A 24830-nucleotide genomic window follows, 5' to 3' on the forward strand; every position below is an offset into this window, starting at 1 on the left:
ACATTAGCAAATACAGGGGTGGGGGGATGGTGAAACAACACGGGGAGAAGAATGGAATGAGAGGGAGACAGATGGTGAGTGTGTTGGGGGAAGGGACCAGAGATCCTGGAAAACTTATGTTCCCTGATTCGCAAGAATGTTTCCATTTAACCACTTCTTTCCTGACTCCTGATGCTACATAACAGAGAAGTGGGGAGTTGTAAGATTTGGGGCCACCTGTACCAAGAGCCTGGACACGGGGTGGAGTGAGCCGGGAGCGTTGAAAAGCAGAGGCACAGCGGGTCCTGCTCCACCACCTGGGGCTCCAGTCCTTGTCCCGGACCCAGGTACGGGCTGTCTGCCTTTCCCCTTGCAAGGGCGGCCACCGGTTCGGACAGTCCCACGAGGGGGCGCGTCTCGGGGCCTAGGACCCGCCCTCACAGCGCTGGGCGCGGGGAGGGGACCCGGGAACCCAGGCGCCCAGCGCTCCGCCTCCCGTTTCCGGGGCAGCGCGGTTACCTGCACCGCCCGAGCCGCACCTGGCGGAGGCAGAAGTCGCAAAGCGAGCGAGCGCAGAACGGCTCAGTGGAGAGGGGCGACTGCGCCCGGCCTGGGGGAGGAAGAGGAGGAGGCGGCGGCGGCGTGGAGGGCGCAGCGCGCCGCGCGGCGGAGGAGAGCAGGAGGCAGCTGCGCTTGGCTCGCTCTGCCCCGCCGGCCGGGCGCGTACCCGGGCCCGCACCGCGCCGCTGCGGGCGCACATGGCAGCGTGAGAGGCCGGCGGCGGGAGCAGCGGGCGGCGCCGGGCGGGAGCCGCAGGGCCGCATGGACCGCGGCGCCACCCCGGCCAGCCCCCACTAGGGCCCCCAGTCCGCGGGCGCCACCTCCCCACCCCCCCATCATGGTGCCTCGGCGGCCGCCCGGGCCGGGTACGGCCGGCCGGAGCCGCTGAGCCGGGTGCCCCCGCGGCGGCCGGGAGCTGCATGGGGGAGCGCGGGCCGCGCTCGGGAAGATGCCCCGGCCGGAGCTGCCCCTGCCGGAGGGCTGGGAGGAGGCGCGCGACTTCGACGGCAAGGTCTACTACATAGACCACACGAGCCGCACCACCAGCTGGATCGACCCGCGAGACAGGTAGGACCCCGGGCAGCCCCCACACCTCCCGGGCTGGCCTGGGGCTACCAGCCTGGACTGGGCAGGGGGAGCAAGGGAACTCTGCGAGCCTCTTGCGCTTTCTTCAGTTTGCCGCCCCCATCCCCACCCCCACCCCTCGCGGTCTGGAGCGCTGCTCCTGCCCGGGTGGGCTGCTGGGAGGAGGGGACGGCCAGTGGGTTGACCATAGCCCCCACCGACTCCCAGATGGAGGACTTAGGCCCCAGCCGGCACCTGCCCAGAGTTTTGACCTTAAGCTCTAGCCCCGCCCCCCGCCCCTTTTAGGAAGAGGTCGGGCGGGGGCTGGGGGGCGGGCAACTTTGCCTTGTGATTCCGGGGCTTCCCAAGGAGGCTTTCCCCAGCATGAGGGGGGTGATGGGGAAGCATCTAGTTTGGTGGGGGTGGTAGGGACCCAGGATTCAGTGGGAAACTGCTGGAGGAAGGACTGTACACGGAGGGGAAGGCAGCCTAGAGTGTGGTTTTTGACAGGTGCCTGGGAGGCTCTTGAGAAGAGCATAGGAGCAGCCAGGGGTGCTGGAGGCCGGAGTGGGAAGGAAAGGAAGGAGCGGGGGAGGGCTGATCTGGGAGACTGGTTCTCCAGGAATCTCACAGCAACTTGGAAGCTGTTAGGATGTAGATGGAGGTGAGAGGCCTCCCGCAAAGCCCTGCCCATCGCCTCGTTCTCCCTTTCTTCCTCCGGGGTCCGGAGTTCCTCAGCTCTGCACCAGTGCGTCCTGACCTTGGTGGGCACTTAAGGCGGCTGTAGCACAGGATATTTATTTATTTATTTATTTATTTATTTATTTATTTATTATTTTGCTGAGGCAGGTGGAGTCTGAGATGACTGGTATGGCATGGCTCTTAGCTTCCAGACTTTCACTCGGTTTTGATTGCTTGGCATTTCTTTCCACACACACATACACACACCCTCCGCATGTATGTCCTGAGAGGAGGCGAGAACCACCCTCTGAGATTGCTTTGTTGTCCTTCGCTGTCTTGGTCTGTGGTCTTAGTGTCTTAGGAATGTGGAATTTTCACCTGGTCAGTGTGACCTTTGGGTGTTAGGTGCCTGCAGAGCAATAGAGATGAATTTTTTGGACCCTTCGTCTTATGGGGTTGGGATGGAGGTCCCGGAAAGTCCAAGACAGGGTGTGTAGCAAGGGTTTTAAAAAAAGGAGCAGAAAGAAAATTAGAGCAGAGATTCCCAGTAGTTTCTGTGAGCACTTTAAGTTAATTCATTTAACATTTACTGGGTGCTTACTCTATTCTCAGTACCATGTGGGATGTCTCAATGTAATATGGAAGATCATTTTTTTTTTTTTTAAATAAGCCCTATGCCCATTGTGAGGCTTGAACTCATGACCTCAAGATCAAGAGTCATATGCTTTACCTACTGGACCAGCCAGGTACCCTTGGAAAAGAAGTTTTTTTTATTTTTTTAATGCTAGAGAAAACATCCCTTGGGCAAGCTGCTTTAACTCTAAGCCTCAGGTTCCCACTTTGTAAGATTAATGGTTTTCTTGGAAGGGAAGGAGTAATAGTCGAACTCTAAAAACTGAAAGGGGCATAGATGATCAGGGCCCAGCTCTTATTTTCAAAGGTAAGAGAAAAGTTGAGGCCCAGAGGTGTGATTTGCTTGAATATGTTGATCTTTCCACCACTTGCCATAATACACCATTTTCCTTACCCGACGTTCTAACCTTGTCTGGACTCACTTTCCTTCCTCTTCATTCCCCCTCAGGGTCATCTGTCCCCAGGGACGCTGTTACAGTGTTGGTGCACTAGGCAGCCCCTTGTTCTCATCTAGAACATACACAGGTTCAGTCTTCTGTTTCCTCCCCAGTTTTGGTTCCTGAAGCTTACTGAGGCCAGTGTGCTGTCAGCAGTGGGATGTTGGAGGACTGAGACAGCCCTGCACCCAGCAGTGCTCCCTCACCCTAGTCGTGAATTTAGGGACTTCTCTGAGGCTCTGAGAGGATAATACAGCTAGAGAAAGCTTCTCAATTGTTTACCCTTGGAAGAGGGCAAGTGTAAAACTGACTTGGCTACAGCATTATTTTTCAAATTTTAGTATCATGTGAACCACCATCATGATTTTATACTATATTGACTTGTACTGTTGCTTATTTAATATTTGACTTTAAATCAACTGAATTTGAAAATTTGAAAATTTTCAACTCTCACAAATGGGAAACCAGTAACATCTATTGTCATAAATAGAAGAGATCCTCAAAAATACAGTGGAGCAGAAAAAAAAAAAAATCCAGTGCCATTATATTGTAGCTCTCTACTGTAGCCTGCCCATACCCAAGCAACAGGTGTCCCCAGCCTTTGTTTTTAGGCAGATTGGCAAGCAGTGGAGAGGAATTAAAAACATACTGGCATTTAACTAAGCTGCTTACTTCACCTTGCAAGTCATTGGTTTTAATGCATCTTCCTACCTCCTGGTCATTCCACCCAGACTGGGCTGGTGGGGGTGGGGACTGAGTTTGGGGTGCTGAAGTGTACCTAGTGTAACCCCAAAGTCACTGTTGTGGTGGGCCAACTGGAAATTTTGAGAAAGAGATGAGCAGAAGGACATCCACTTGTGGCTCTCTGGAATTTCCCTCCTGTACACCCCATTAGGAAATTTTGTCTTGTAGTCGTGCCTGTGTGGCCTCAGGTAAAGCACTTGACCTCTTTGAGGTAAAGTGCTCCATTGGTGAGAGAAGACAGTTTATTAGATGGTCACAGGACCCTGACAGGTCTCAAATGTGATTTCGGACTCCTTGGCCTCGTCTTACCCCTCTTGACTCCATGGCCGAATGGGGAGAGGGGACTATAACGAGGAAGAGGAAAAAAATTAAAGCATAAACGAGCCAGACTTCTTCTTTGGGGTGGTGGGATGGGGGAAATCAATTCTGCCAGGGTAGTTACATCTCTGCAACTGATTAATGCTGTGAAGCAGAAGATCACATAAAAAATTCTGCTCCTTAAGTGTGTGTGTGTGTGTGTGTGTGTGTGTGTGTGTGTGTGTTTGCATTTGTCTTGGCTTTTTCCTTACCTGAATCAGGGAGATGCCCGCCCATTCCCCTGAATTTAAAAGAAGTAAGTCAAAGGGTCCTTCAGTCAGAAAAGTGATTTCTTAGCCACGAAGAACAAAATAGCGTCTCGGGTTACCAACCCTGAAGAATGTCTTGGCACATTCCTCCCTCTGGGGCTGAGCTGTTTCGTGTGCTGTCCGGCATGGAGGCTACTGGGGGTAGGGAATCTAGTTTTCAGCTTCCCCTTTCACCAGCGGGTCGGAAGAGCAGCCAGGCAGGCGGCCTTGCCAACTCTCTTCCCTTCTCACCCAGGGCAAGACTGGGAGGCCGAAATTCCTGAGGACGGTTGTCCCAACAACCGGAGAGGGTCCAGTGGGCAGCTTGGGCCCTGCCTACTGGGCCAAAGGCTCCAGCGGCACCACAGGCTGGCCTGGGAAGGTGCCGGGCCTGTGGGGAATCAGGTGCTGCAGCTCAGGTCTCCCCAGCCCTTTGGAGCACTGTTCCTTTAGCAGAATGGCTCTGGGTGCTTCTGGGAGCTCCCAGCAAAGGGCCAGCATTCCTTGTGTATTTAACTTAGTGGTATGCAAAAACAAATATGCTGATTGTTCTGCGAGGAAGAATGGGTTGTTTGAACTGGTCCTGCCAGAGAAGGTTCTTGAAGCCTAATTCCTGCTTTATCTGTGGTGTGTGTTCAGACCTTCTTCCAGGAACCACCTGGGAACTCTGTAGGCACAGTTTCTGGGGCTATGTGATAAGTACCGGAGGCCCACATGGCTAAGAGCCTATGTCAAGAGGACCCAGCAACTTCTCTCATGATAGGAGGAATTTTTGCTAGTAACCTTGTTATTTCAGAAATGATTTATATTGTAGGAAGTTGGTCTACAGTCTTAAGCTCTTAACCTCCTTCTGGCCACAGACCCTTATGAGAATCTGACAAAGGTTAAAGATGCTTCCTGAACATTTAAGATACAAAACAGATGAACATAAGGGAAGGGAAGCAAAAATAATATAAAAACAGGGAGGCGGGGCAAAATATAAGAGACTCTTAAATATAGAAAACAAACTGAGGGCCCTGGAGGGGTTGTGGGTTGGGGTGATGGGCTAAATGGGCAAGGGGCATTAAGGAGGACACTTGTGGGGATGAGCACTGGGTGTTACTATGTAGGAGATGAAGCACAGTTCTCCTGAAATCATTATTGCGCTATAGGCTAACTAACTTGTATGCAAATTAAAAAAAAAAAAAAAACATGCTTCCTGAAGGAAAGTGCAAGTGCATAATTTTGGCACACAATTTCAGGGGGCTCTTGGATCCCTGCCGTATTCCTGCCATAGATTAATTTCAAAACTGCTCATCACTGCCTATATGCTCTTCTGTTTAGCTGGGTAGGAAATAACGACTAAGCATTTATTATATTCAGGCAGTCTGCTGAGTACATGGGTGATTTCCTTTAATCCCTCTAATAACACTGCGAATAGGTACAATGGGGAAACTGAGGCTGGCGGGGTTGAGTTTGGTGAAAGCCACTCAACTTTCCTGAAGCTGTAATGCCAATGCTAGGTACATTGAAACCAGAAAACGCATTTCTAACCACTGCACTACTCAGCTGCCTACTGAATTAGTTGCTGAAGCAAGGCCTGTGCTCCCTTGCCTAAGGAATTTGGCCTTGGGGAATGGAGCGAGGACAAGCATGATTTCACTTACCTGTACCATTCTGGTGTGACCAGGCCACAGTTAACCAGAGAGCAGGTATGGACAACGGAAAGAGTGTGAGCCTTTGAATCCTGGCATCTTGGGGTGCCTGGGTGGTCAGCTGGTTAAGCATTTGACTGTTGGTTTTTGGCTCGGCTCGTGCTCTCACAGTTCATGGGTTCAAGCTCTGGGTCAGGTTCTGGGCTGACAGCAGGGGGCCCACTTGGGATTCTCTCTCTCCCTCTCTCTCTCTGCCCCTCCCCTGCTCACAGGTGCATTCTTTCTCTCTCTCTCTCAAAAATAAGTAAACGTTAAAAAAAAAAAAAGAATCCTGGCATTTTGGATCTGCTACTTGCTACCTGAGTGAGTGACCTTGGCAAGTCGCATATTCCCTCTGAGTCTTTTCTGTGATAGAGACATACATATAGTTGTCCATAATGTTATGGACATTAAATAAGCTAAATCAGATAGGGCATTTAGCACGGAGCCTGATACCCACGAGGTACGTGGGAACGCTAGTTCTTTTAGCTTTTATTAGAAAATGCCTGTGAAACACTTGAGTCAAATGGAGACTCTCTGCCCAGCTCTCTCCCCAGTTTTCAGCTGGGAAGGACCTTTCTGCTCTTGTAACCCAGCCCTCTCATTTCACTGATGAAACTAAGACTCAGAGACAAGTGACTTGCCCAAGGTCACACCTTGAATCTTTAGGAAAGATCTTTTTCCTTCTTTCTCTTATGTAAACTTTTCCCTAAAAATCAGATCCAGTTTCTCCTACCCACATAATATTTTGGGAATATTTTATGATTGTGGCTCAGTTATTTTCCATAATCCTTTCTGGTGGTGTAGACCAGCAGGTTTCTTTCATGCTGTCACGACTGTTGGTGAGTTGTGTCCTAGGATACTGAATTTATGCTACACACTGGGCTGAGCCTTTTCTGTTATCACATGCCATCCTTTTGCCAACCTTGTGCGGTAAGTACCGTTATTATTTTCATTTTCAGATGAGGAAACTGAGACTTAGAAAGATTAACTTGGTCAAGGTCACCGGGAGGTGCTGCACCCCAGATTGGAAGCCAGGTAGTTGGACTCTTAAATCCACACTCATATTTGCTGTAGCTACTCCAGAGTCCCCTGTCAATAAGGTGGAAAACTTGCTAGGGTTCTCAGGGAGCTGTGTTGCAGAGGAGGCTTGATCAGAGAAGCCCATGAAATCCTCGGGGGATTAGGAGACTGTTGGGCAACCCCCCCCCCCCCCCCCCCCGCCGCCTTCTGGGAGCAGCCAGCTAACCAGAGCTCTGGGAAGGAGAGAGCAGAGATGGAGGCAGAGAAACTCTAAAGGATACAGTGTGTGTTGAGAGCTCAAAGTCGTTTCCAAGTCGCTTGGGTAAATGTTCTCGATGGCCAGGGAATTAGTAGCCAAGGCAGCTACTCTCTGTCACCACCCCTCCGGCTTTTTGCCTAGCCGAACTGACCTGATTCTCCAATCCCCTGGGATCCCAGGTAGCTATGAAACACTGCTCTTTTGAAGAGAAGAGAATCAGGTTGCCTTAGTTACTGCAAGGGTAGGAACACCAAGCTCAGGTGCACATAAGGGGAGACAAGGCTCAAAGAAATGGGAGTTGGAAGGTGGCTGGCGTGCTGCCACACAGCATCTTGGATAGAAGAAGTCTTGGTCAGGTTTTGGTGGCATTTTAGGGGTTGCCAATTCAGGTGCAGTTGGCAGTCCATGCTGACTGTCAGGAGCTCTCTCTGGCCATGCCTGCCTCCAGGCAGTGAGGATCTACAGCCCCCAGCTCAGCGAGGGGCCCTGGATAAGACCCCTACTTCCCTTGGAGAAATGGCTTGGGTGACATCTCCTAGTGCTTCCACTTGGACAAGGGCAGATGGCTGGATCTGGGCTGAGTGTGTGTGTGAAAAATTCACATGCCCTGTGTCTCCCAGTATGGAGAGGGCCAGCCAGCTACAAACCCTTAGGCAGAACAGCGAGAGTCCCTGCTTGCTGCTGACAGGCTTCTCGGCTGCCTTGAATCCCTGTTTCAGAGTGAGATAAAAGAAGAGAAAACTCAGAAACTGGATACAGTGGTGTTTTGTTATTTAACCTTCGCCAGCAGGCCATTAAGCCTCCAGCTCCTGAGCAGTAAACCTCTTGCCAAAATAATTGAGACGGGGACAGGCGTTTAGTGTTGCTGTGTTGGGAGAACATAGAACATTCTATAAAGATGCTGGACACAGTGGGGGATGGAGAAGAGAGAGCGAGAAGGAAGGGAAAAATGGACAAGTGCCGTGGGTCACATCCTCCCCTTCCCCCTACCGCCCCCTCCCCACCTCCCCAGCCCCATTCGCCTCCTCAGTGCTTCTACCCATGACATCTCACCGGTAGAAAGAAATGGGATCTTTCAGTTTCAAATGTCTGCCAAAGAAAAAAGACCGTGGCTTAAGTTCTCACTCAATGGTCAGACAGAAAAAAAGTGAAGCTGCATCAAGATTAGGGACACCTTTGTTGCCTTTTTTCTTCCCCTGCTCCATTCATCACACTCTGGCAGCCAGGACACCAGGCCAACGGCAGCTGCTGACTTTCCCCAGCCGGCTGCCTGCTGTTGCTGGGCCTGGTTCTGTAGCAGCCCAGCTGTCCCCACACTGTCTTCCTCCCTGCCCAGTGGTGGTTACTTGTTTCATTGGTCACTGGGGCAGCCTTAGGATCCACTGACTGGTACCTGACTTGGAAGGATAAAATAGCAAGATACAGGCATCAGGTGGCTGCTAGGATGAGGTGACCTTGGGATAGCCTTCTGATCGAACATTTGTGATGTCTTTTCTTAGATAGGACTCTTAGCATTTCACTTTGTATTCTAGGAATTTCTTCCAAGTGCGTGGTTTGTCTTTGTATTACTAGCAACAAGAACAATAACTGGCATTAACATTGGTGGTAATGAGGATGATAATAGTTATATTTAATCATCGTTATCTAGTATCTGTCACGTGCTCATTGTATATTCCTGGCATTTTGCAAATGGGGAAACTGAGGCTAAGAATGGTCAAGTGTTAAATTTAAGGTCACACAGGTAGAATGAGGCAGAATTAGAATCTGAATCTAGGCCCATCTGATTTCAAAGCCTTACTCTTTGCACCACTGCACAATCAATAAATTTGGAGGGGGGGGAAGCAGAGGGAAGAGGACCTTTCTAACTACAGAGAAACCAACAGAAACACACCTATCAGCATCTTGTTCTCTGTGGAGGAAAATGTGTGCTTCCAGCCCAACATTGGTCTGACGTTCCACGCTATTCCCTGCAAGTAGATAAGGTCTTCATAAAGATCTTCACGAGTTCTGGCCCCGTCATTACACGTAGTAAGTGGCCTTGAACAAGTTTCTTCTCAGAGTAGGACCTACCTACCCCCGGAGGATGAAATGACACCAGACATGTCAATTCTTAGCCCAGTGCTTAGTGCACATGAGGCTTTCTAATGGGAGCTGTTACTCGTCAGGCTCGTTTGCCCTCCTGTGCATTGGTAGAGGAACAGGAACCATTGTTCCTTCCTTACCAACTCAAGTGTCTTCCTGTAAGCCAGGGCTCATCTGAGCCAGATTGACATCAGAGCTTGCAAACCACCTTGGCAGCCCTCATTATATAAATAAGTCAATAAATTCTTTTACCCTAGTCTTATCGGAGACAAGCCCTTCTTTGGAATTTCTGGAGTGAAGTGACTCTTGCCAGTGAGCTGGCACCAGGGCTGTGTGTGAAGCAGGGGTAATGAATTGCAGTTGTCATGGCAGAACTAAAAAGGCTGATGCAAAAACTGGAGGTATCTGGAATTCATTTGTAACTGCTTGATACCATGTCTCTTCGCTCGAGAAGTGCCTCCCCCCTCCCCTTCACCCCCAGGACTGTTTGAGAGCTGTTTGAGAACCTGCTGATTTTAGCATGGTGGTGGTGCAGAAGGGCATTGGTATTTATCTCGTCCCACCCAGCCAGGGGTTGGCCATTCATTCAGCAGGTATTTATTGAGTGCCTACTGGGCTTCAGGCTCCGTTGCTAGTGCTGAGGATCAGAGCAAAGTCCCTGCTACAGCAGGGTGTACCCTTGGGCAAGGGAGAAGGGCAAATAGTTGAACAGACAAGTTGCATTATAACTGGGGGCTTGGTGTTCTCTAGAATTCTTTTCCCCATCTTAGGAAGATGGAGGGACAGACCTGTCCACCGCACCTGTTGGCAGTTGTGCTGTGAATTTAGCTTTGGAACTGGAGACATTTGTGCCTTCAGTAGGGTGTTGCCAAGAGCCTGTTCCGATGAGCTGGGCACTGCGTGCGCTGAGAGCTAGAAATGCGAGAGTGAGACACGACAGTCAGTGTCCAACTCGTAATATTTACTACAAATTAGTGAGAGAGTCATCAAGCTGGGCAAATATAGTTGGAAACACCAGGCTCTCTGAACCTTGGTTTCCTTCCTCCACTGTTTCATGTGGACTCCTTTAATCAGAAATATTTATTGAGTGCCTGTAAAAGGATAGGGTGCCTGTAATATATAAGGCATTGTTCCAGCACTGGAGACTCAGCAGTGATTGGACCAACAAAAATCCTGTCCTCATGGAACTTAGACTTTAGAGCAGAGGTTGTCAACGTGGGGAAGCCTCAGAACCCCCTGGAGGCCTTGTTAAACCCCACTCCCCAAGTCCCACCTCCTCCCCCACCCCCCAACTCTACTCAGTAGGGCTGCTGTGGGGCCTGGAAATTTGCATTTCCATCAGGTCCCCAGGTGATTCTGAGGGTCTTTGCTCTATACTTTGCAGAGCCACTGGCATTTGGCTCATTGACTCTTCACATTAACCTGGGAGAGAGTACCATATTATTCCTGTTTTATAGATAAGGGAACTGAAGACAGCTAGTGAGGTAACCTGGCCCTCCTTCTTATGCTAAAGGAAGTGGTTTCATAAGCAAGCACTGTTTACCTGCATAGCTCTGATTGCTCGGAGCACACCAGTTGTTCTAGGTCTTTGGCTAACCTGAAGCCCAGTGGCAAAATGTGGAATGGTTTTCTCCTCCATTGTGAAATAAAGCACAGGGAAGCAGGAAGTCTAAGGGGATTCCAGAAGCCAGAAGGACTTCTCTTCACATTAGAATGTATAGCATTTATGTATCCATACTCTGGAGAGAATCAGAGGACATCAGTGCTGAGCTGCTCTGCGGAGAAAGAGTGGAGAAAGGGTCACTGGGCTCCTTCACCCCTGGGAACTTATGCCATCCGCCCAGTCCTACTTCAACCCTAAGGAGTGTAGCAGAGGTGTGTGGAAGAGGTAAGTGCCTCTTCTCACTGAATCCTCACAAACCCTCTAGGGAGGCATTGTTTGTGCTGGTCCCCTTGACCACAATTTGGATTTTACATCCCATCCTTGTCACCTTGTCACAAGTTCCGTAACCTTGGTTAAGTTATGTAAACCCTCCTGAGCCTCAATTTCTTCACTGGCAAAATGAGAATAAGTTAGAATATACTTCATAGGGTTGACCAATACCAAATTAGAGGTGTCTCATTATATTCAAGTTCCACTCTCTGGATAGTTCTAAATGCAACAATTAAGGCCTCCTCAGTATATTTTATAGCTTTATCGATCATTATATAGTGACTGCTCAATTCATATATTTAGAGTACCAGGTCTTTTGGACATAAACCACTTTCTTTTTGTTTCTCTGAAAAATCTGATCTTATTTAAGAGATAAACATCTTTCCAGTAAACAATGACTTTTGCTAGATAGGACTATTAAAAGATATCTTAACAGCTCAGGGAGTTTCAAAACCAGCCTGAGTGCTTTAGTTCCATTGCTGACATAAAACAAACATTTGCCAGCTGCCAGTGGAGACCCTGGGTATTTCATCAGCCTCCTCACTGGTCACCCAGACCAAGTTGTCAAAATGTGGTCCCAGACTAGCAAGCATATCAGCTTCTCCTAGGAACTTGTTAGAAACACAGATTCTCATGTCCACCTTTGCCCTACTGAATCAAAAATTCTGGGAGTGGAGCCCTGTGATCTTTTAAGGGCCCTCCAGGTGACTCTGCTGCCCCTTCAAATCTGGGAACCACTGGCCAAATGTTTGCAGGCAGAATGACCTAAGATATTTTGTTAGTGGTCACAGGCAAAAATTGACCAGATTTGAAGAACCTTCTGAGCCCAGGTAGGTGCAACCAACTGAAATGGTCTTCATTGCCTTACGAACATTTTAGTATCATCCCCAATCTTATTTTGTCCAAGCTGGACCTTCAGCAGGCCCCACCATTGCTCAGCATCTTTGCTTCAAGCTTCAGTTCACAAATAAAGTTTAGAAAGGCCTTCCCCATGTACCTTCCGTGTAGAACAGCTTGACTACCTGGGTGTTCTCCATCCGTGGTTATTAGGTAGCCCAGGGGCTGGCATGCTATAGGAGTGCACTGAGCCAGGAGATGAATGCTCCTCAGTTGTGAGTTTTAGATTCTTTCTGGCCCTTCTTCAGAGCAACAAGTCACTTGCCTTCCCTGAGCCCTAGTCTCCATTGCTCTACCACAGGGAATAATAACCCTTGATCTCCTTTCCACAACAGTGATAGGAGCTGGGGGACAATAGGATCAGTCAGTGATTCTCAAGTTTGATTGCATGTTGGACTCATAAGAGGGGAGTGCTAAAAAATACCCATGTCTGAGATGCCTGGGGGGCTTAGTCAGGTAAGCATCCAACTTTTGGTTTTTGTTCAGATCATGACCTCACAGGTTCATGAGTTTGAGCCCTGTGTCAGGCTCTGTGCTGACAGTGCAGAGCCTGGTTGGGATTCTCTCTCTGCCCCTCCCCACTCTCAAAATAGATAAATAAACATAAAAAAAAAAAATACCCATGTCTGGTCCACTCCCAGACATTCTGGTTTAATTGGACTAGGGTATGGTCTGGGCATAGGATTTCTAGGGTAGAGCCAGATTGGAGAACCATGACTGTAGGTAAATATTGTCTTTCCTCATAAGCACTTGTAGAGTGTCAGTGAGATTACATGAGAGTACCGTCTAAAAGGTTTTAAACTAAAGATTTATACAGTTCTACCTAGAAAAATTGAGATGATTTAGTATTTAAAAAATACTAATTAGTATTTTAGTATGATTTTAGTATTTAAAAAATAGTTGTGGAAGGGAAGAAGTAGATCTATGGGGGATGTCAATCACCTTCCCGTTGAGCAGTTTCCCCTCTTCTGTACCTGTCTTGTGATTTCTTTCCTGGCATGTTAAGGATCAGAGAGATTTAGGTTCCTCTTTGCCTTAATGTGAAAATCTTTAAATTCCCATTGCAGCAGTAATGCTTCTGAATAAATTGGTCTAAGCTGCTGTGGAGATGTAAGCCTGGGGGTTGGGCCTCCAGTGCATCTTCTGTCTGACCTCAGCAGAACCCAGTCTGGATTTCATACATACATCTGTGTCCTTGAGCCTCCAAGAGAGTGGGGAGTGCAGACATTGTCACCATATAGATCATAGCCTGTGGGTAAGAACTAATAATAGCTAACATTTATTAAGACTTTAGATTATGCCAAGGTCTGGGCTGTGGGCTCTGAATGCATTTTCCAATTTAATTCTCATAGCAGCCCAATGAGGTAAGAACAGATACTATCTCCATTCTGCTGATGGGGAAACTGAGGCTTAGGGAGTTTGAAAATTTGGCCCAGGATTATAAGCTAATAAGTGGCAGAACCGGGATTCAAAATCAGTCTGCCTGCCCCCAAAATGCACGTTCTTCAGCATCCTGTAGGTCAGGCAAGGCTGTCAGGGAGAGCAACACTGACTTCATACTGGTAATTCAGCCCAGAGCCCCCTTCACTATGGTGATTCCTGCAGTGGCGACTTCTTCCAGTGCTCAGGGTCTGTTTGGAGAGCCAGACTTTTGTGTTTGCTCTACTCGTTTTAGCAGATGTCCTCCTTCAGTAAGCAGGGTGAGTGAGCTGTTTTTCTGAGTACAGTAGGTTTTACAAGCTCCCCCCAGGGTTCAGTGACCTGACCAAATTCTTTGGTCCATGGTGGTGATCAGCATCCTTCTTCACCTTCCTTAGTGACTGTGTTCAGTAGAGCTCCATCTCTTATTACTTTGGCACAAAAGACTTAGCAAGAATCAAGTTCCTCTTGGACCTTGGTGTCTTCACAGCACATGGGCTTGGTCTGCAACATTCTTGCTTGCCCAGCAGAACATGCTGTGGGATGTTTGTTTGGGGTTCACTAGAAGTCATTTGGGTCATCTCAGGCCCAAACTGGCTCTAGCTGGGCATGAGTTACCTTGCAGTTCTTTGGCACATTGGGTAGAATTGAAACAAAAGAATACCTTACCTGCATGTATTTGGTTTTTGGTGGGAGCTGTGCTAGGAAAGGGGTACAGCAGTGATCAAAGGCAGACATTGCCCTTCATGGAATTTATAGAGAAATAATGAAAACATAATGTAATTACACACTAGGAAAATGAAGAGGATCCTGTGTTAGAAAATAGCATTTCTGGGGCACCTAGGTGACTCAGTTGGTTAAATGTCTACCTCTTGATTTCAGCTCAGGTCATAATCTCGTGGATCCTGAGTTCAAGCCCACATCAAGCTCTGCTCTGATAGCATAGAGCCTACTTGGGATTCTCTCTCTCTGTCTCTCTGTCTCTCTGTCTCTCTCTGCCCATTCCCTGCCCATGCTCTCTTGTGCCTGCATGTACTCTCTCTCTCTCAAAATAAATAAATAAACTTAAAAACATTTTTTAAAAGAAAATAGCAGACCTTGTGAATGACACCAGAGGTCAAGCCATAAAGTTGTAAAGTTCTGTAATTAGAAACTAATTAGAAACACTGAATTTGCTTTTACCTTTAAATAAAGTACATCTATAATGATGGCCTGTCCCCCTCTTTGACCAGGTTTTCTTAATTCCAGTCAGTAGCTTGCACATTCAATTTAGTGGTAACAAACACGGTTTCTTCTTAACTTTGGCCAAGGAGCTAGTTTTCCCCTGAGGCAGCATCGTCTATTGAATGCATACATCTGGACCCCCTAAGAGTGGCTCAGATGCAGATTTCCAGGCCCAGCCAGTCAACATAATCAGAATCTACGGGTTATGTGGAACTCAGACTCCACATTTGTAAAAAGAACCCCCAAGTGATTTTGATGCCCTCTTAAGTTTGAGAACCACTGAACCCAACCAGGACTAGAATCCCTCCAGCCTCTTCTGCAACCTGGCCTACTTCTTGGTCCTCATAGCAAAGAAATCTCTTCCTTTCTTCAGGCATCTGTGGATTTCTCTCCAGTGTGCTCAGGTGTTCCCTCTCCAAGAATCAGTCTTCAGTCTGTATGCTCCTACCCCATACCCCTCCCTCTGAAGAACACAGGAGTCCTGTAACCACTGGCTCCATAACCCCTATTCACGTTTTAGTGCTCCCCCCCTTCCCCCCCCCATGCTCTGATCACAGTTCCAGAAAGGTCACAGGAGCCACACAGTGATATCTTCCTTGACTTAACAATGTGGCTGCCCCTCCTCCGTCACCGATGTCCTTTTTTTCCTTTATTTTTATTTATTTTGCTGAGATATAATTGACATATACATTTAGTTTTAGGTGTACAATGTAATGATTCAGTTTTGTATATATTGCAAAATGATCATCACAAAAGTCCAGTTAACATCCATCAATACAGTTATAATTTTTTCTTCTTGTGATGAGAACTTTTAATATTTACTCTTAGCAATTTTCAAATAATGCAATGCAATATTGTTAATTGTAGTCACCATGCTGTATATTATATCTCCAGGACTTATTTTTATAAATGCAAGTTTGTACCTTTTGACCTCCTTCACTTATTTTGCCCGTCACATCTCCTGCCTCTGCCAACCACCGATCTGTTCTCTGTATCTGTGAGCTTGTTTTGTTTTGTTTTGTTTTGTTTTGTTTTGTTTTGTTTTTGGATTCCACGTATGAAGTCATACAGTATTTATCTTTCTCTGTCTTATTTCACTTACCTTAATGCCCTCAAGGTCCATCCATATTAACACAATATTTCATTGTTTTTTATGGTGGTAGTATTCCATTGTATACATACACCACATTTTCTTTACCCATTCATTCATCGGTTTCCATATCTTGGCTGTTGTAAATGATGCTGCACTGAACATGGGGTGCAGATACCTTTTTGAATTAGTGTTTTCATTTGCTTCAAATAAATACCCAGAGGTGGGATTGCTAGGTCATATGGTAGTTCTACTTTTAATTTTTTTGAGGAACCCCCATACTGTTTTTTCATAGTGGCTATACCAATTTACATTCCCACCAACAATGCACAGGCATATAGTGGTGGTGTTGACACACCTCCTTTACTGGCAGTCACTCTTTTTTTTTTTCTTTAACTGTTTATGTATTTTTGAGAGAGAGCACATGAGAGCATGCATGAATTGGGGAGGGACAAGAAGAGAGGGGGGCAGAGGATCCCAAGCAGGCTCTGCACTGACAGAAGAGAGTCTGATGCGGGGCTCAAACTCATGAACCATGAGACAATGACCTGAGCTGAAGTCAGATGCTTAACCAACTGAGCCACCCAGGTGCCCCGGCAGTCACTCTTCTGCAGGAAAGGAAAGGCATTTTTTGGCCTTATCTCCTATTGCTGTTCCCTAATAGTGTCCTGTGACCGACCCCAGGCTTTCTGCTACCTCCTCCACAGTGAAAGCTCAAATGCCCATTTCCAGTTATCTGCTGGACATCATTTCTGGGTCCAGACAAACACTGCATGCAGTCAGTCTACCACAGATCTAAACCTGAATCCAGCCCTGGTCTCTTGCCTTTTCTGCCATTACCATGAGAAAATGCCACTCTAAACCTGCATGGTTCAAATTCTGAAGATCCAAAAGGTATACAGCAAAATGTAGGTACCCCTCCCACCTGGTCCCCACTTACCCAGTTCCCCCACCACACACAGGCAACCCCTGTTTCCATCATCTGGATTCTTCCTCCTATCTAACTGCCAATTCTTCTGCCCTTTCTTTTGTAGACTCTGACACCTTCCTTTTCTGTTCATTCCTATTGAAGCTTAATTGAAAATAAAGACAAAATGAGAGCCCCCCCCCCTCCAGCCAACCTGTAGCCTGCTTTCAGATTAGTCTTACATAACCCAATGCTGACCACCCCTCTCTTCATACTCTTTAGGGCCTTCCTGAGTTTACTGAGGGACATCCTTCTGAGTTTGACAGTCAAAACCTCTTGAAGCTGGTCCCACTCCATTTTCTACATCTCTCATTCTTTGCCTCACTTTCCTCATTAATAAGATGGTGGTGATAGTAGTATTGACCTCATACTATTTTTAAAGATATTTTAAAAATCTTTCTCCCATGCACATTTTGGAATCTTGTAAATTTTGATATAATTTTAAACTTACAGGAAAGTTGCAAAAATGTAAGAAATTTCCATTCCTTTACCCACATTTACCAATTTTTATGTTACCCAGTTACCTTATAGTCTCTCATTTTCCCTACGTGTAAGTTTGTGAGTCTATGTATGTTTGTATATGTATACAAACGCATATAATTTAATATATAAGACCATTATATATATAAACCATTTAAGAGTAAATTGGTTATTACTTAAGTTAGACATCATGTCTCTTTGCCACTAAATACTTCAGTGTTTAGTATCTTTTGTGTCTGAATGCCTGTATATGTGTGTATAAGAAACAAAACATCCCCTTACATAACCATACTTTGTACAATTTCAGTAAGTTTTTTTGTTTTTGTTTTTTTTAAATTTTTTTTTTCAACGTTTATTTATTTTTGGGACAGGGAGAGACAGAGCATGAACAGGGGAGGGGCAGAGAGAGAGGGAGACAGAGAATCGGAAACAGGCTCCAGGCTCTGAGCCATCAGCCCAGAGCCTGACGCGGGGCTTGAACTCACGGACCGCAAGATTGTGACCTGGCTGAAGTCGGACGCTTAACCGACTGCGCCACCCAGGCGCCCCTGAGTAAGTTTAAATTAAACTGTCTAAAATACTTTACACAGTGCCCAACAGCATTGTAAGTGCCAGTCATTGTTAGCTGTGGTTACGGAGCTGTCTTCATTGGTCCTCTTGCTTGTAGTCCACCTGGGTTAGTGACAGTGCCCAAACATGTCCTGCACTTTGCCATTCTCCTGTTGTGGGCCTGTTTCCCAGCCCCTGCCTATATCCGGGGAAGTCCCACCTCCCTCCCAGGCCACGGGTGATGCTACCTGCCCCATGGGGCCTTCCCTCTTCCCTCATCCATCATCTCCCTCCCTCCTCCTGCCTGGAAGGGATCTACTTTAAGTCAAGTCTGTTCTAGTCAAAAGCAGGAAAAGCCCACAGGAGGTGGTTCTTGAAAAAAGAGGCTGCTGTGAGCTTAGATTTCACAGGAATCTAAGAAAGGGAATAGCAGCCCCCATTGCTGGGCAGGTGGGAGCTGCCTCTGGAGGCCATGAGAGTTTTTTGCTGCCTCCTGAAATCTACAAACAACAAATCTAAAATAAATTGCATAAATTTGCAAACCTTGTTTCGAATCAGTTCTGCCTCTAACTTGCTGTGTAACTTCAGGCAACCTACTTAATCTCTTTCAGCCTCAGTTTCCTGGTTTTCTACAAATAAGGCTAAGCATAAGAAAATAATAGCCAGGATTTTATTGAATGCTAAGTGCTACGCTAAATATTCCATATTTATTAGTTCAGCCAGCTGTCACACTGACTATCTAGGAGAGGTACTATAACTCTCCCCATCTACAGAGGAGGAGGTGGAGGCATAGAGGGGGCTAATGTGATTTGCCCCAGGTCACACAGAAAGTGGCAAAACTGGGGTTCAGTTTCGGGTTGTCTGGCTTCAGAGCTCTCACTCTTAAATTGCCATCCACTTTGAATCCATGGATTCTCCCATGTAAGGCACTTAACCGACAGCAAGGCTCAGACTAAATACTCAAAAATGTTAGCAGTTATGATATTACCACAGCATTAGATGACCCCTGTCGCCTTCATGGCCCCAGCCTGTCTCATAACCCTTCAGCCCAGCAACCACAGCTAACTTGGTGTCCAGAATTTCAAATTCGTATGAGAAATGCTGGTTTGGAAAAATCACAGAGCTGACCTTGACTTGGACTCAGTCTGGTACAGGAAACCATGACAAGGGAAGCATCAGGGATGCCGTGGTGCCAACCACAGCAACTGTCTGCTCAGGACAGGCTGTGGGCACGTGGCCATCCCCAGGTCATTCTTTCTCGGAACTTCTAGAGTAGATTGTTCTGATTCGGTGGCAGTGAGTAAGACCTGGTGGTTACTGTATCTGAGCACATGCTGGATTCTGAGCTCTGCTTCTGGCCTCACCTCTGTGTGGCTAACTCCCACTCGCTTGTGTGATCCCTGCCTTCTTGCTACGGGAAGTGTGGGCTGTGGACCAGCACATCAGCATCGCCTGGGACCTTGCTAAAAATGCTGAATCTCAGGCTCCACCCCAGACCCGCTGAATCAGAAACTGATTTTTGTTGTTGTTTGTTTTTAAACATGAAATGCTACGTGAATTTGTGGGTCATTGCGGAGGGGCCGTGGTAACCTTCTCTGCATTGTTCCAATTTTAGTATATGTGTACTGCCGAAGCAAGCATAAGAAACTGCATTTTAACAAGATCTCAGTGGCCCTTACGCACGTTCGTGTTTGAGTAACACTAACCAGACCATTCAGTACTACATTGCATAGCCTTGGCTTGTTTGTTCACCTTAATTTTTGGTTTTTGTTCTATGGCTGACTGTGCCTCTTACTAAACTCTGATGTAGGGTATCCCACATAGCTGTATTGTCAGTAAACACTGGATTATTACAACCAGTTATAAACACTGTCCGTGGAAAAGAGTTCTTAGCCTGTTCCCAGAGCTCCGCAAGGGATGAGGGATTGAAGCTGGATGGGGTGTGAAGGTCAGTTGAAAGGGGATCACACCTGCTGACAAAAGGCAGGTCCTGAGGCTGCAGCGTATTCAGCAGCTGGGTCCAAGCAGATGCAGACTGTGTGGGAAGTCCCCAGGGTAGCCGAACTCGGCCCTTGGGAACATGGGGCAGTGGGAAGTTGGGAAGCATTGGGAGGCTAGTGCCTGTGGCTCTAACACATAATAAGGAGGCAGCCCAGCAGGCACTTGGCAGAGATCACAAAGGCAGGGTTCCAGGCCTCAGAGACCAGTGGCAAGAGCAAGGAGGTCTGGGAATCCCCCATAAGCTTCCCAGGCAGAGGCTTGAGCCAGCGAAATAAATGGTGGACTCCCTGGAACTAGCACTGAATAGGACAAAAATATTGCTGCACAGGTACTAGTAGAAACAATCCCTTCGGCCAAGGCTTAGGCTGGTTGAGCCAGAGCCCCAACATGCAATCCCTGGTCCAAGCTAGGAGGAGCCTGAGTGAGGTGGCGCTGGGGTGTCAAAGGCCAGGCTTCTGGTAGGGGGGACCCAGGACAGGAGGGGCAGGGAGCCAGCTGTGGGCTGCAGAGAAAGTCTGAAAGACATCTAAAGACTGCCCTGCCTTCCCTGGTGTGAGGTTGGTGAGGAGGTGTGGCCAGATTCCAGGAGGCTTTCCCATCACTGCTTTCTGGGCCCCAGTTCACCTGTAGACAGCCTTTGGTGTAAACATGGACTTTGACCTGACACATTCCTGCGATGATGCCCATTGTCATCTCGTGGAACACAGTGACAGCCATCCCTGTGAGTGGGGGCTCCTAACACCCTCCCTGAGTTCATTTCTAGTTTGTTTGATGTTGGCATGTCTGTCTGTGTAAAATGACGGAAGAACGAATCATTAATGAGCTGGCCAAAGTCCCTTTGGGAAAATTCCAGGAAAATAAACCAATATTCCATCAAAGCCACAAATGGCTCTTTTTTTTTTTTTTTTTTTTTCCATTCCTTCAAAGCAGGGTTTCTCAGAGTGTGGTCCATAGACCTCCTGCCTTAGACTCCCCCAAGGAGCTCATAAAACAGATTTCTGGGCCCCCACCTGAAATCTACTGAATCAGAATCTCATTGGGGCTTTCAGGAATGTGCATTTTAAATATGCTACCCAGAGGATTCTCATATGCCTTCAACTTGAAACCCTCTCCTCCCCGCCTGCATGAACAGTGTGTGTGCCCTGCCTGCTGTTCCTCCCTCCCTGTGCTGCTAAGCATAAGGGCCTCCTCTTGTGGGGAGCCTGCCTTGTCCCAGCTCTGGTCAGGGCCCCTCTGTGCACCCTTGTCACATGCACCCACCATGGAGCCATCATTCTTTTCGTGTCTGTGTTCTCCCAGGCCCAGCACAGTGGTGTCAAACACTTGATTGGTACTAATAAATGAATGGATACGCCTCAAGGCAGCTGAGAGGCCAAGGGAAAGTCACAGAGTAAAGGGTGAGGACTGCAAGCCTCCTGATAAGGAAGTCTGTCACCTTTTGACTCCTTTCTTCTTCATGCGGTCAAGTTTTGGAGCCAGAGGGCAAGCGTAGGACCCTGGGAGAGCCCATGGCTCTGATTGGCTGGGGATACAGCCCACCTGTGTGGGAGCCCAGCTCTGTTGTCTGCCGGTCAAGGAGACTCCTGATGTAGAAGACAAGACTCCAGGCCAGTTTGCCAGCCCCGGCCTGACCCCACATCCAGAGCTGTTAGCTTGCGCAAGCCGCCTCATCAGACAGGAAGAGAGGTAAAGAATAGCGCTATTGGACCATGGAACTCCCACAAGTACTTTCTGCCAGTTTCTCAGTGTTTGCTACCCTGATTTTCTGTGGAAGGCTCTGAATTGCTGTTTGCCAAACCAGTAACTGTTGACCCAACAGAAATCACACAGGGAGAAGCCCTGGACAGGCTGTCTCAATCATGTCAGTGAAGGTAGAGCCAGATGCCTGTGATCTGATAACATGGCCCATCACCTCTGTCGAAAAACAAGATGCAGTTCCTTATTCTTCACTTGAGCACCATGAAACCTGCTTTGCAAGTCCAGGGTCCGTCTTCTGATCCTGCTTGCTTATCTCTGTGTGTTTGGCGGGCAGGGGACTTTTGAGCACCAGCAGGATGTAGGGGTCTTGGTGCGACTCTGCAGTTATCCCAGATGGCTATGACCACAGGGGACCTCACTGACCTCTTGATGCCTGAGGTCAGGATAAGGGCAGTCTGCTCTCAGTCCAAAGTAGGCTAAGAACCTTCCTTGGTCCTTTGAAAAGATAGGATTGGCTGAGTTCTAGGGGCAGGCAGAGCAGCTGAGACTTCAGTATGCAGTAGGCCCTCAGCAAATGCTTCTTAAATTGACGTGATGAAAGGGGAGCGTCCAGTTCTAGTTAATGTGGGCTGTGTCCAAATCCTCCGGATGTTTGCTGCTAAGGTTGTAGGTAATTACTGAGTTTCTTTTGTGCTTTCTTCATAAGGGTGTTATTTCTGAATCTACTCCCTTTTTCTTCTCATCTCCTCAAATGACACTTGATTTGCTTGTAGGAGGAGGACAGTGCTGTGCTATCATTTGGTCAAGATTTTATATTCAAAAGTCTTGTTAGATGCTCTGGAAACTTCCTAGAGGTTGTGACAGCTGCTGGGTACCAAGGAATTTCATAAGCATTTACTGTTTTGCTTGTCCTCGCCTTCCAAATGAAGCAGCTGAGGCCCAGGGAGGTTAGGGAATTTATCAGGGTCACACAGCAAGTTGGCAAGAGAGTCGGGTTTCCATCCAGGACGGCTCAGTGCTCGTCACTGCCACTTTGTCTCCTGGAGGTCTTTGGCTTGCATTGATGTAACATTGCTAACACTAGCTGAGTTCTCCACCACTTCTCAGAGGGTTTTGTGTATGTGTCCTGATTTGAGAATTAGTTAAGCTCTCGCACTCTCCAGGGTGCTATGGCTGGAATCCGGGCGCTGGAGGAAGTTCTGCGTCCTTCCTAGAGTCCACAGGCAGCCAGCTCCCACAGACCCTCCTGTGTAGGGCAGTGAGGACAGGAGGTGCTGCCCAGTGGTTGGTGGGTAGCATGGCTGGGGTGTGTGGAGGAGGTGAGGTTTTGATGACCCACAGGACACATGCTCCCTGTCAGCTCCCAGGCACTGCACCAGGGCCCTTCCCCCTACCATACCGTCCTCTTCTATTTCCCTCTCTGGCCCCTAGCCTCTTAGAATCTATAGCTGTTTGGAAAAGTGAGCATGGAGGCCTTTTCAGAAAGAGTCCTGTTCTCCAGTATTCCCAATATCCTCAACACACTGGAGAGAGACAGAGACAGAGAAGCAGGATTGTGTGGGAAGGAGAGGCAAGTGTATGGGAACAGTTCACAGTGTCGATGCAGTTGCTAACGACTCCTGGGATTTGTCTCCCAAATGTCCTGCTTGCACGCAGGGGCGCTGCCTGCCTTTGTGAGGGCCCACACCACACTGAATGATGTGTTATCAATACAGTACAATAGCCCTGGATGTCATGAAGAGCACGGTGTTAGGAGGACACAGCCATGAGGAGATGGAAGGGCCTTTTTACACAGCATGAGCCAGCTTTTATTGTATAACCCCTGGGCCTACTGGCCCTTTGTTCTGTTTTCTTTGACAAAGGCTTTTTTTTTTTTTTAACTTTCTGATTAGAAACCAGTAGTTTAAGCCTGCTAATCACCTCTTCTGGCTTGGCATGTGGACCAGGGAAAGGCCATAGCACTTAATCTGTTTGCAAAGGCTCTCTCAGTTCCAGAAGTTCAGAAATGTAGTCACTCCCTCCACACTTAAAAAAAAAAAAATTATTCAGGTAATTCCTACTGTAATTATAATAATAAACATTCTAAGGTGTATTACAAGGATACTTATGTTTTTAAATGTTTATTTTGAGAGAGCACGTGTGAGAGCTGGGGAGGTGCAGAGAGAATGGGGAGAATCCCAGTCAGACTCCGCAATGTCAGCACGGAGCCTGATGTGGGGCTTGAACCCACAAACCGTGAGATCATGACCTGAACTGAAGTCGAGTCAGATCAATGTACTGAGCCACTCAGGTGCCCCTAAATTAATGTTTTAAAAGGTAAACTTGAAAAATTATCCTTGGGGTGCCTGGGTGGCTCAGTTGGTTGGGCGTCTGACTCTTGATATTCTTTCAGGTCATGATCCCAGGGTAATGGAATTGAGCCCCGAGTCAGGCTCTGTGCTAAGAATGGAGCCTGCTTGAGATTCTCTCGCACCCTCTTCTCCCTCTCACCCTCTCTCACATTCTCACACTGTCCCTCCGTCTCCCTAAAATAAAAAGGGGCTCCTGGGTGGCTCAGTCGGTTAAGCATATGACTTTGGCTCAGGTCATGATCTCACCGTTTGTGAGTTTGAGCCCCACGTTAGGCTGTGTGCTGACAGCTCCAAGCCCAGAGTCTGCTTCAGAGTCTGTGTCTCCCTCTCTCTGCCCCTGCCCCACTTGTGCTCTGTCTCTGTCTCTCTCTCTCTCCCAAAAATAAATAAACATTAAAAAATTTTTTTAAATAGAAAAGCACATAAATTTATTTTTGATTGGGGAAAATATAAAATTTACCGTTTTAACCACTTAAGGGTCCAATTCAGGGGAATTTAGCACATTCACGGTGCCGTGCAACCATCACCACCATCCATCTCCAGAACTCTTTTCATCTTGTAAAACTGAAACTCTGTATCCATTAAACTCTTACCTCCTCATTCACCTCTCCCCCAGCCCCTGACAAACACCATTCTACTTTCTGTTTCTACCAATTTGACTGCTCTGGGTACCTCATATGACTGGAATCATGTAGTATTTGTCTTTTTTGTGACTGGCTTATTTTCCTTAGCATAATTCCCTTAGCATTTCCCTTAGTTGTCAGAATTTCTTTCCTTTTTAAGGCTGAATAGTATTCCATTGTATGTGTATATACTATATTTATCCACTCATCCATTTGTGGACACATGGGTTGCTTTCACCTTTTGATTATCATGAATGCCACTATAAACAAGGGTGTATGGATGTCTATTCCTGTCATTGCCTTAAATCTCTTGGATATATTCCCAGAAGTGGAATTTCTGGGTCATATGGTAATTCT

The 24830-nt window shown here is 47.5% G+C and overlaps 1 protein-coding gene and 1 non-coding gene across 2 annotated transcripts in view; one reads left to right on the forward strand and one right to left on the reverse strand.

The window, feature by feature from the left end:
* Positions 1-446: 446 nt before the first annotated feature.
* The window catches only part of WWC1 (WW and C2 domain containing 1), a 155814-nt gene continuing 131430 nt past the window's right edge, over positions 447-24830 (forward strand). Inside the window, exon 1 of the mRNA XM_086711614.1 lies at positions 447-1107. Coding sequence (XP_086567740.1) covers positions 989-1107 — 119 coding nt within the window. The 5' untranslated portion in view covers positions 447-988. The remainder of the gene's footprint in view (positions 1108-24830) is intronic.
* On the reverse strand, positions 19336-19441 carry LOC112861840 (U6 spliceosomal RNA). Its single transcript, XR_003223726.2, has one exon. It is a non-coding gene; the product is annotated as a U6 spliceosomal RNA (small nuclear RNA).

The sequence above is a fragment of the Puma concolor genome, chromosome A1 (genome assembly GCF_028749965.1).
Source record: "Puma concolor isolate L17-30 chromosome A1, mPumCon1.1.hap2, whole genome shotgun sequence".
Classification (NCBI taxonomy): domain Eukaryota; kingdom Metazoa; phylum Chordata; class Mammalia; order Carnivora; family Felidae; genus Puma; species Puma concolor.